Source organism: Ornithorhynchus anatinus, unplaced genomic scaffold, assembly GCF_004115215.2.
Source record: "Ornithorhynchus anatinus isolate Pmale09 unplaced genomic scaffold, mOrnAna1.pri.v4 scaffold_93_arrow_ctg1, whole genome shotgun sequence".
In the NCBI taxonomy this organism is placed as follows: domain Eukaryota; kingdom Metazoa; phylum Chordata; class Mammalia; order Monotremata; family Ornithorhynchidae; genus Ornithorhynchus; species Ornithorhynchus anatinus.
In genome coordinates, this window is record NW_024396943.1 from 892,989 (window position 1) to 903,775 (window position 10,787).

Consider the following 10,787-nt stretch of genomic DNA (forward strand, 5'->3'; position numbering starts at 1 on the left):
AGACACAGTCCATGTCCCACATGGGGCTCACAGTCTTAATCCCCATTTTTCAAATGAGGGAACTGAGGCAGAGAGAAGTGAAGTGACTTGCCTAAGGTCACCCAGAAGACGAGTGTTGGAGCCGGGATTAATACCTAGGTCCTTCTGACTCCCAGGCCTGTGCTCTATCTACTAGGCCATGCTATATTCCCTGCCTGCAACGACCTTTCAGTCTAGAGGATCTAGCAGATGCAGGGGAGAGCAGAGCATCTGGTGAGGGGTTGCAGAGTCCTCTTGCCAGAGGCATCTCTCCTTCTCAGGAAGACACCAAAAATCTGACAGTGTTGAGCCAGGCCCCATGAATGTCCGCTCTCTTCCCACTCAGTTGGAGTTGTGAGAAGAAAAGAATGGAGAATGTCAATTGTTTTTAATTGCACTTAGCTGAAAGATTCATTTTTTCCAGTTGCAGGTATCATCCTAGGCAGAACCTGACTGCCCCCCAAGGGACTGTGGGAGGAACACCCCCTCCTTGGCAACAAAAGAAACTTTGGCTGTTTAACCGGAACTGGCAGCCTTCAAGTTCAAGGACATTCATTCATTCAATCATATTTATTGAGCACTTACTGTGTGCACAACACTGTACAAAGCGCTTAGGAGAGTACAATACCACAATAAACAGACATATCTCCAGCCCACAATGAGCTTACAGTCTGGGGGTTGGGGGAGGCAGACATTAATATAAATAAAATAAATGACAGATATGTACATAAGTGCTGTGGGGCTGGGAGGGGGGAAGAACAAAAGGAGCAAATCAGGGTGACGCAGACAGGAGTGGGAAAAGAGGAAAGGGGGGCTTAGAGAAGACCTCATGAAGATGTGCCTTCTATAAGGCTTTGAAGGAGGGGAGAGTAATTGTCAGATTTGATAAAGGAGGATGTTCCAGGCCAGAGGGAGGTCGGGGCTGAAGGGTCAGCCGCGAGATAGATGAGACTGAGGCACAGTGAGAAAGTTAGCATTAGAGGAACAATGAAGGTCCCAGAGGAGATTCATTCCCCAAAGAACCAGTGACCACTGCGAGGCTGGGAATAGAATCCAGCTGAACCAGCAGGCCTCATTGGCCAATCAGGTCAACACCCAGGCTTGTGCTGCTGCCTGCCCTGACCAGCTAGTAGTGTACCCACCTGCCTTTAGCTCTGCAAATATCTCTCTCCCCTTCAAATGCTTCTGGAATCCCCATAGCAAAGTGCAAGTTAAGGCCTATCTCTTGAAGTTGAGGTTATGAACCTGTCTTTTGATTTAATGTTGCTTTCCATTCCTTTTTTTCCACCTAAAGAACATTTATCCCCAAGAATTTTCCTCACTCCAGCAGTAGGGGGGAATGGAAAGGGAGAAAGGGAGTGGGAAGGAGAGAGGGACAAAAGAGAGGGAGAGTGGAAGAAGAGCCCCTGGCCTGGCCTTTGGGGTCTTTGCTAAACTCATAGGCCTCAATTTCAGTTCTTCATCCCCACACTAAAGGCCTGGGTTGTGGGGAAAGAGCCAGCCCTCACCTCCACCCCATAGCTTCCCAGTCACCTTGCTGTTTGGGGATCAGCTTGGTGAGACTGAGCAGAGAACTTTCTTCTCAATTTTGCACAATGCCATCTGCCCTGCCTGTGTTCCTGTAAATTCACCCACTTAGAGGTAAGTGACACCCACGTGCCCTGTGCACGGATTAGGGGAGACTTGGTATCTCTCAGCAAAGGATGTGTTCACATTCCAAGAGGTAGGGAGAGTAGATCTCTTCTTCCTGACTTACAGAAAAGGAAACTGAGGTCCCAAGAGGCCCTGCTGTTGGTTCCATGGAGAGAGCGTGGGCTCCTAGAGATCGGGACCTCTGGGTTTGAGCCCTGGCTCTCTAGAGGGGAAGCGGCATGTTATAATGGATAGAGCAAGGGCCTGCGAGTCAGAAGATCTTGGGTTCTAATCCCAGTTTTGCCACTTGCCTGCTGTGTGACCTTGGGCAAGTCACTTTACTTCTCTGTGCCTCAGTTACCTCATCTTTAAAATGGGGATTGCTACTGTGAGCGCCACATGGGACAGGGACTGTGACCAACCCACTTTACTTGTTTCTACCCTAGCGCTTAGTAGAGTGCCTGGCTTGTAGTAAGTGCTTAACAAATATCATAATTATTATTATTAGACTGTAAGCTTGTTGTGATCAGGGAATGTGTCTGTTATACTGTGCTTTCCCGAGCACTTAGTACAGTGCTCTGCATACAGTAAATACTCAATAAATACAATTGACTGGCTGACTGGCTCAGCCTTCTGGAACTGGGCTATCAGTGGTGGAGGTCCCTGAATGAAGAACCACTTAGAGCATTCATTCCGCAAGGTGGATGGGCCCAGCAGGAACCTTGAAAAATCTCTGACTAACCTAGGCTCCTACCTGCCGGGTCACAGTGCCCCCACGGAGGGTCAGCTCTGTGCTGTGTTTACTTTGGCCAAAGCAGCCTAGCTTAGTGGAAAGAGCACAGCCTTGGGAGTGAGAGGAAGTGAGTTCTAATCCTGGCTCCTCCATTTGTCTGCTGTGTGATCTTGGTCAAGCCACTTAACCTCTCTATGCATCATTTACTTGATCTGTAAAATGGGGATTAATACTGTGAGCTCCATGTGGGACCTGGACTGTGTCCACCCTGATTAACTTGTATCTACCCCTTGCTTAGTACAGTACCTGGTACATAGTAAGTGCTTAACAAATACCATCTTAAAAAAAAGGGGCAAGGATAACACCGAAATGAGTAGGAGAAGAGGAAATGAGGACTTAGTCATGGAAGGCCTCTTGGAGGAGATTTGTTTTTAATAAGGCTCTGCAGGTGGGGAGAGTGAAGGTCTATCTGATATGATGAGGTAGGGTGTTCCAAGCCAGAGACAGGATGTGGGTAAGAAGCTGGTGGTGAGATATATGAGATCGAGGTATAGAGAGTAGTTTGGCATGAGGGGAGTGAAGTGTGCAGGCTGGGTTGTAGTAAGAAACCAGAGAGGTAAATTGGGAGAGGGTGAGGTGATTAAGTGCTTTGTGTGTTTTATGCAGACAAATTGAATATATGGGTTGAATGAGAGAGATGAGTCGAGGATAACACCAAAGTTATGGCCTTGTGAAACAGGGAGGATGGTGGTGCTCTCTGCAGTGATGGGAAAGTCAGGCGAAGTAAAGTGACCTGCCCAAGCTCGCACAGCAAGCAAACAGTACTTAGAGAAGCAGTGTGGCTAGTGGAAAGAGCACGGGCTTGGGAGTCAGAGGTTGTGGGTTCTAGTCCCAGCTCCGCCACTTATCAACTATGTGACACTGGGCAAGTGACTTAACTTCTCTGTGCCTCAGTTACTGCATCTGTAAAATGGGGATTGACTGGGAGCCCCACGTGGGACAACCTGATTACTTTGTATCTACCCGAGCACTTAGAACAGTGCTCAGCACATAGTAAGCGCTTAACAAATACCATCATCATTATTACTTATGTACATATCTTTAATTTATTTATATTAATGTCTGTCTCCCTGTCCAGACTGTCAGCTTGCTGTGGGCAGAAAATGTGTCTGTTTACTGTTATATTGTACTCTCCCAAGCACTTCGTAGAGTGCTCTGCACACAGTAAGTGCTCAATAAATACAGTTGAATGAATGAATTGAATGAATGAATGAAATCAGCTGAGCTGGAATTGGAACCCAAGTTTTCTGACTCCTAGGCCTGTGCTCTTTCCACTAAGTCAAGATGTTTCTCAATCTTCTACATATGCTTATACCCTGACATTTCCCCTGTCTGCAATTAATTTTAATGTCTGTCTGCCCCACCTAAACTTAAGCTCCTAGAGGGCAGGAATTGTGTAGATTAACTATTGTATTGAACTTCCCCAAGCATTAGTATAGTGATCTGCACACAGTAAGCATTTGTGTGTCACTGAGGTAAAAGATCCAAATTTCTCAAGTCAGAGACCTACAGTAACAAGTCGTTTGCCTGCCTGTCTCTAGATTTTTCACAAGGGGCGTGACACAAAGCAGAGTTTTTCACCTGCACATGAGTAGTTGGATGCCAGAGGTCCTTGGGGTTTAGCCCACATGGATGTCTTAGCTCACATGGCCTAGTGGAAAGAACCCAGGCCTGGGAGCCAGAGTACCACAGTTCTAATCCTGGCTCTACCACTGTCTGCTGTGTGACCTTGGGCAAGTCACCTAGCTTCTCTGTGCCTCAGTCTCCTCAATGTAAACTCAAACTGTGAGCCCAGTGTGATCATCATGTATCCACCCCAGCACTTAAACACTTACTATATGCCAAGCAGTGTACTAACAAATACCACGATTATCATCATCATCATCATCCATCATTATTATTATCAGTAGCATCATTATTATGCCATGCTGGTCACCAACAGATTGGTCATCCAAGGAGGAAAATCTCATCATTTGGGAAAAGATCATTTCTTTACCAGCTTTCCAATGCCCTGGAAGGAACGTTTCGTGTCAGAGGCCTCCCTTGCTTCTTCCTTCCCTCTTTTCTGGGGGTTTTCCAACTCAGCAGGTACCTAGTCATTGTCTCCTAGGGAAGAGCCTCATCCCCTTCCAATTCCCAATACTGATTCCTGGTCTCCCTCCATTCCTAACACCAGTTTCAAGTCTCCTGTCCTGGTCTCCCTCCCATTCCCAGCACTTCAAGGCCCTCAGGAGGTGGGGGAAATGAGAATGAGGCACAATGAGACGGTCAGCTTGAAAGAAATGAAGCATAGAAGCTGAGGTGGAGTGGGAGAAGACAGCAGAAAGGTCAGAGAGAGAGAGCTAGCTGAAAGTCTTGAAGTCAGTGGCTAGGAGTTTCCGCTTGATGCAGAGAGGGATGGGCAACCAGTGAAGGTTTTTAAGGAGTGGCAAAATGTGTGCAGAATGATGTTTTGAGAAGCAGCATAGAGAAATGTATAGAGCACAGGCCTGGCAGTCAGAAGGTCATGGGTTCTAATCCAAGTTCTGCCACTTGTCCGCTGTATGACCTTGGGCAAGTCACTCAACTTCTCAGTACCTCAGTTCCCTTATCTGTAAAAATGGGGATCGAGACTGTGAGCTCCACGTGGGTCAGGGACTCCGTCCAACCTGATTTGCTTGTATCCACCCCAGCACTTAATACAGTGCCTGGCACATAGCAAGTGCCTAACAAATACCATAATTATTATTATTAGAAAAAAAATGTGGGAAGCAGAGTGAAGCATTGCCTGTGTTCTTAAAAAGAGAATAATTCATTTTGTCCAGTTGAAATCATGAACTTTGTTACACTCAAACATAACCCTTTCTCATTTTGAATTTTACAATAAAAAATTTGAGTTTTCAATGCCAAAAATTACAGTTTGGCATTTCTGAACATCAAGAAGTTTCTCAATCTGGCAAACATTTTCTTTCACTCTCGTCCCCTCCCACCCTTCTCTTCAGCCATACAATCACTCATTCTCCCTCCCACTGTCTCATTTTCCCTCCTGTCTTACTTTCCCTTCTCTCTTGCTCTCTGTTTTCTCCTTCCTGTTGTCTCTCTCCTTGTCCTCTTGTTTTTCTTGTAAAATTTGGAAAAATCCAAATCAGATCAGCTCTTTTTACAATGTGTTGTCATTGTTCATACTTGCAAAGATGGATTAAGAAATCACTGGTTGTCTCAAGACACAGTTTTGCCAAAAGAGAAAGGGAAATAAAACAGTTCATTTCTACTTAACACAGAGTTTTCCACCAACCAGAATGTGGGGTTGTCTACCTCCCATTCTCTGTTTCTCCTCCTGGTGCTCTTCCATCACAGAGGGATGCTGCTTATGCCAATGTAACATGGAAAAATCCAGTGTGTGCCTTCCTTGTTGTACCTGTCCCCAAGGTGACCCAAGCCCTTAGCTGGGCCCTTTTATGAGGGAGAGAGGGACAACACTAACTCTTAAGGTGCAGTTAGTTATCATTTCTTGTTCTCCCTTTTTCTCCTGACCAGAGTTTCCAAACTGAGGTCAGAGGTTACAACTGGCCCTATTTTCCAAAACTCAACTCCACAGCTTCGCCCCCGCTTCTCCTGGGGCAATCGAGAGATTCTCACGGATCAAAGCAATCACTGCCCTCCGCTGGCCACAACTGCATACCTGGACCCGGACAACTGGACCCAGCCCATGTGACCAGCCCACTTTCCATTTTCCTGTCTTAGTTTGACAGTTATTCAATCGTATTTACTGAGCACTTATAGTGTGTAGACCATCGTATTCAGTGTTTGGGAGAGGACAATATAACAATAAGCAGACACATTCCCTGCCCACAATGAGCTGAAGCATCAAAAATCCAAATGGACTGTCCCTTCTTTTCCTTTCTTCTTCCTCTGCAAGCATGTGCGCAAGCATGTGTGGACACATACACGCACAGCCACACACATGCAAGTACACTCCCCCACACACCCCCACAAATGCACCGTCAATCATTCTTCCCAAGGAAATCACCTCTGATGCCCAGTGGGCTTGTCTGTTGGCCCTGATGGGTGAAATGCTGCTTTTCTTACCTAGAGTCTACTAGGTCGTGCCAAAGGAGGAAATGGAAAATCTCTCCCTCAGCAGCTGGGCTGGCTGGGGCTGAACTATTGTATCCTGGCCGGGCTCTCTCTCGGCAGAGCCATTGTATAAACAGGCCGTCCAAATCCGGATGCCAGGAGTGGTCCTGGACCAGGACTGCAATTGGCCCAGTCACTCTGCCAAAGGAGATGTGACCCCTGCCCCGTTCCACCCAGGCCAGGCCCAGGGTGTTTGCCAGAGGGTGAGCCGGGGGGAACGGTCTGTTCTGGTACAGCAGGAAATGCCACATCCTCAGGGATAGGGAAGAGATGGTGTTCTGGGAGCCCAGGGAGGAGGGCCCCCCAGAGAAGTATTTGGATGACCAGTTTCTGGCTACACCTGGGTGCTATAGGCACCCAGCCCAGGGTTCTGCCCACAGGGCATCCCTGGGGGCAACCGGCTCAGGAGATTTGGGTCCACTGGCACTATTCTCAAGAGATGCTCCAGTGGCCTCCCAGATAAAAAGAGGCTGTCTAAAGCTCTGTCTTCAGTAGCTTCGTTTAAGGAACGGAGAGGCAGCGAGATCTGCTTCTTAAAAGATCCAGAGCCTATCCAGTGATGCGGTTTTCTGTTGTATCCCCTTTCTCCATGTTTAATTCCCTTAAAGAGAAGCAGCGTGGCTAAGTGGAAAGAACATGGGCTTGGGAGTCAGAGGCCATGTGTTCTAAACCCAGCTCTGCCACTTATCAGCTGGGTGACTTTGGGCAAGTCACTTAACTTCTCTGGGCCTCAGTTACCTCATCTGTAAAATGGAGATTATGACTATGAGCCCCACGTGGGACAAGCTGATTACCTTGTATCTCCCCCAGTGCTTAGAACAGTGCTTGGCACATAGTAAGTGCTTAACAAATACCACCATTATTATTAGTAGTAGTAGTATTATTATTTAAACGTAATTGAATGACCTCAAAAAAATCTCTGCTCGTTTCAGGAATTTGGAAAATAGACTCATTTTGTCACCAGAGCCCAGTCTACTGCTAGGCTCAATACCATTTGGGAAGTCAAGCGGCCTTTAGTGCTGCTCCTCCCCCACCATTTCTCCTGGATCTGATGGACAGCAAAGATAGAATCCCCATTGTGCTCCTCCAGCCTGAAGCTGCATGGTAATTGGAAGAGCACTGTCTGGAAGTTGAAGAGGAGGAAGAGTCAGCCTGCTCCTCAATCAATAAATCCATCAATCAATCATATTTATTGAGCATTTAATGGGTACACTACAAGAGGGTTCGTAAGCACGATCTCTGCCCACATAGAGGGGAGACAGACATTAAAATAAATTACAGGTAGAGGCAATGGCAGAATGTAAGGTTATGTACATAAGTGTTATGGAGCTGAGGGTGGAGTGAATATCAAGTGAGATATACTATCCCGCTTTGATTACTGCATCAGTCTCCTTGTTGACCTCCCAGCCTCCTGTCTCTCTGCTCTCCAGTCCATACTTTGCTCTGCTGCCCCGATCATTTTTCTACAAAAACATTCAGGACATGTTTCCCCACTCCTCAAAAAACTCCAGTTGTTGCCCATCCACCTCTGCATCAAGCAAAAACTCCTCACCATTGACTTTAAAGCACTCAATTACCTTGCCCCTTCCTACCTCACCTTGCTATTCTCCTACTACAACCCAGACCACACACTTCTCTCCTCTAATGCTAACCTTCTCACTGTACCTCAATCTCGTCTATCTCTCTGCCAATGCCTCACCTACATCCTGCCTCTGGCCTGGAATGCCCTCCCTCCTCAAATCCAACAGACAATTACTCTCTCCACTTTCAAAGCCTTATTCGAGGCATATCTCTTCCAAGAGGCCTTCCCTGACTAAGCTCTCCTCTCCTTTTCTCCCATTCCCTTCTGCATCACCCTGACTTGCTCCTTTTATTCATCCCTCCTCCCAATCCCACAGCACTTATGTACACATCTTTAATTTATTTATATGAATGTCTATCTCTCCCTCTAATAATAATAATGTTGGTATTTGTTAAGTGCTTACTATGTGCCAAGCACTGTTCTAAGCGTTGGGGTAGATACAGGTTAATCAGGTTGTCCCACATAAGGCTCACGGTCTTTACCCACATTTTACAGATGAGGTAACTCAGGCACCGAGAAGTTAAGTGACTTGCCCAAAGTCACACAGCTGACAGGTGGCAGAGCCGGGATTAGAACCCATGACCTCTGACTCCTAAGCCTGTGCTTTTTCCACTGAGCCAAGCTGCTTCTCTAGACTGTAAGCTTATTGTGGGCAGGGAACATGTCCATTTATTGCTATATTGTACTCTCCCAAGCACTTAGTACAGTGCTCTGCACAGAGTAAGCGTTCAAAAAATATGACTGAATAAATGAATGAAAAGTGCTTAGAGGGTACAGATCCAAGAGCATAGATTACAGAGAGGGGAGGGTGGGTAGAGGGCAGAGAAGGCCTCTTGGAGAAGCTGTGATTTGAGGAGGGATTTGAAGGTAGGGAAAGTGGTGGTCTGTTGTATATGAAGGGGGAGGAAGTTCCAGGCCACAGGCCGGATATGGATAAGGGGTCGGCAGCAAGAAAGACAAGGTGGAGGTACAGTGAGAAGGTTGGCCTTAAGGAAACGAAGTATGCGGGCTGGGTTGTAGTGGGAGAGGAATGAGGATAAGTAGAGGGAGAGAGCAGATTGAGCACCTTAAAGCCAATGGTAAGGAGTTCCCGTTTGATGTGGAGATAGCTGGGCATTGGAGGTTTTTCATCATCACCATCATCATCATGATATTTATTGAGCGCTTACTATGTGCAGAGCACTGTACTAAGCACTTGGGAGAGTACAGTACATCAGAGTTGGAAGACATGTACCCTGCCCACAATGAGCTCATGGTCTAGAGGGGGAGGCAGATATTAATATAAATACATAATTTATAATATATAACTTATAGATATGTACATAAGTACAGTTAGGCAAATATCAAATGCCCAAAAGAGGTTTCTGAGGAGGGTGGAGACATGGACTGAACATTTTTTAGAAAAATGATCCAGGCAGCACAGTGACTTATGGACAGGAGTTGGGAGAGACAGGCAGCAGGGACGTCAGCAAGGTGGTTGTTGCATTAATCAAGGCAGGTTAGGATAAGTCCCTGGGGCTGCTTTTGAACCATCCCACCTACTCCATCCCTCACCTCTTCCTTAAAAGGCCATGTCATCCTCCTCTACTGCCCCTCTACAGGTACTGGTCACCATCACTAACCGCCTCCCCACCTCCGCTTCCCTGCCTCTACTTTTCTGTGCAATTTCAACACCTTCCTCACCTTCCTTCTCTCCTTCTTCACCCCTCCAATGATCCTCAGGGACTTTAATATCTACGTGGTTGTTCCCGATGACCTCCCTGCTGCCAGGTTCTTCTCTGTCCTCAACTCCACCAACCTCCTTTTCCACCCCACTTCACCCATTCAGCAACTTGGTGGTTCGCTCAAAGTCATCGTTTCTAGTCTTTGAATGATCTCTAAATCCACCAACCATGAAATTCCACTCTCCGACCAAAACCTCCTCACCTGCCTTCTCTCCCACACAGGGCCTCCCCCCAAAACTGTCCTTTCCCACACATAGAGACCTCTACTCCCCTGATCCTCTCCACTTATCCCAGCCCCATAATGCCCCAGTCGGCTTCCCTACCCAAACTACCTTCTCTTAATGCATTAAATGATGTCTTCAACACCATCCTCTCCTCTGCATTCACCTCCCTCATTCCCCTGTCCATCCACTGGTCTTGTACCAGTAGAGAAGCAAAGTGTCTCAGTGGAAAGAGCCCGGGCTTGGGAGTCAGAGGTCATGGATTCGAATCCCACTCTGCCCCTTGTCAGCTGTGTGACTGTGGGCAAGTCACTTCACTTCCCTGTGCCTCAGTTCTCTCATCTGTAAAATGGGGATGAAGACTGTGAGCCTCACGTGGGACAACCTGGTTACCCTGTATCTAACCCAGCACTTAGAACAGTGCTCTGCACGTAGTAAGCGCTTAACAAATACCAACATTATTATTATTACTACTAACCCACAGCCCTGGATCATCTCCAAAGTTCACTTCCTCTGCCCAGGTGGTCAAGACTTTGGCCACTTCAGCTTTACCCTCACCGGCTACAATTCTGCCCTCTCTTCCCTTCAGCAACGTTTCTTCTCACCCATTCACTCCCAAGCCCAGTTATTCTAGACCTTTAACTGTTTCCTGAAACTGCCAACAGCAGTTTCAGCAGGAGCATGACCCCCTCAAAGTCTCC

At 47.0% G+C, this 10,787-nt stretch overlaps 1 protein-coding gene across 1 annotated transcript in view; it reads left to right on the top strand.

Annotated features, from left to right (window-relative positions):
- The window catches only part of SYN2 (synapsin II), a 141,854-nt gene extending 135,717 nt beyond the window's left edge, over window positions 1-6,137 (top strand). Inside the window, exon 12 of the mRNA XM_029057319.2 lies at window positions 6,021-6,137. Coding sequence (XP_028913152.1) covers window positions 6,021-6,137 — 117 coding nt within the window. The remainder of the gene's footprint in view (window positions 1-6,020) is intronic.
- Window positions 6,138-10,787: the final 4,650 nt, after the last annotated feature.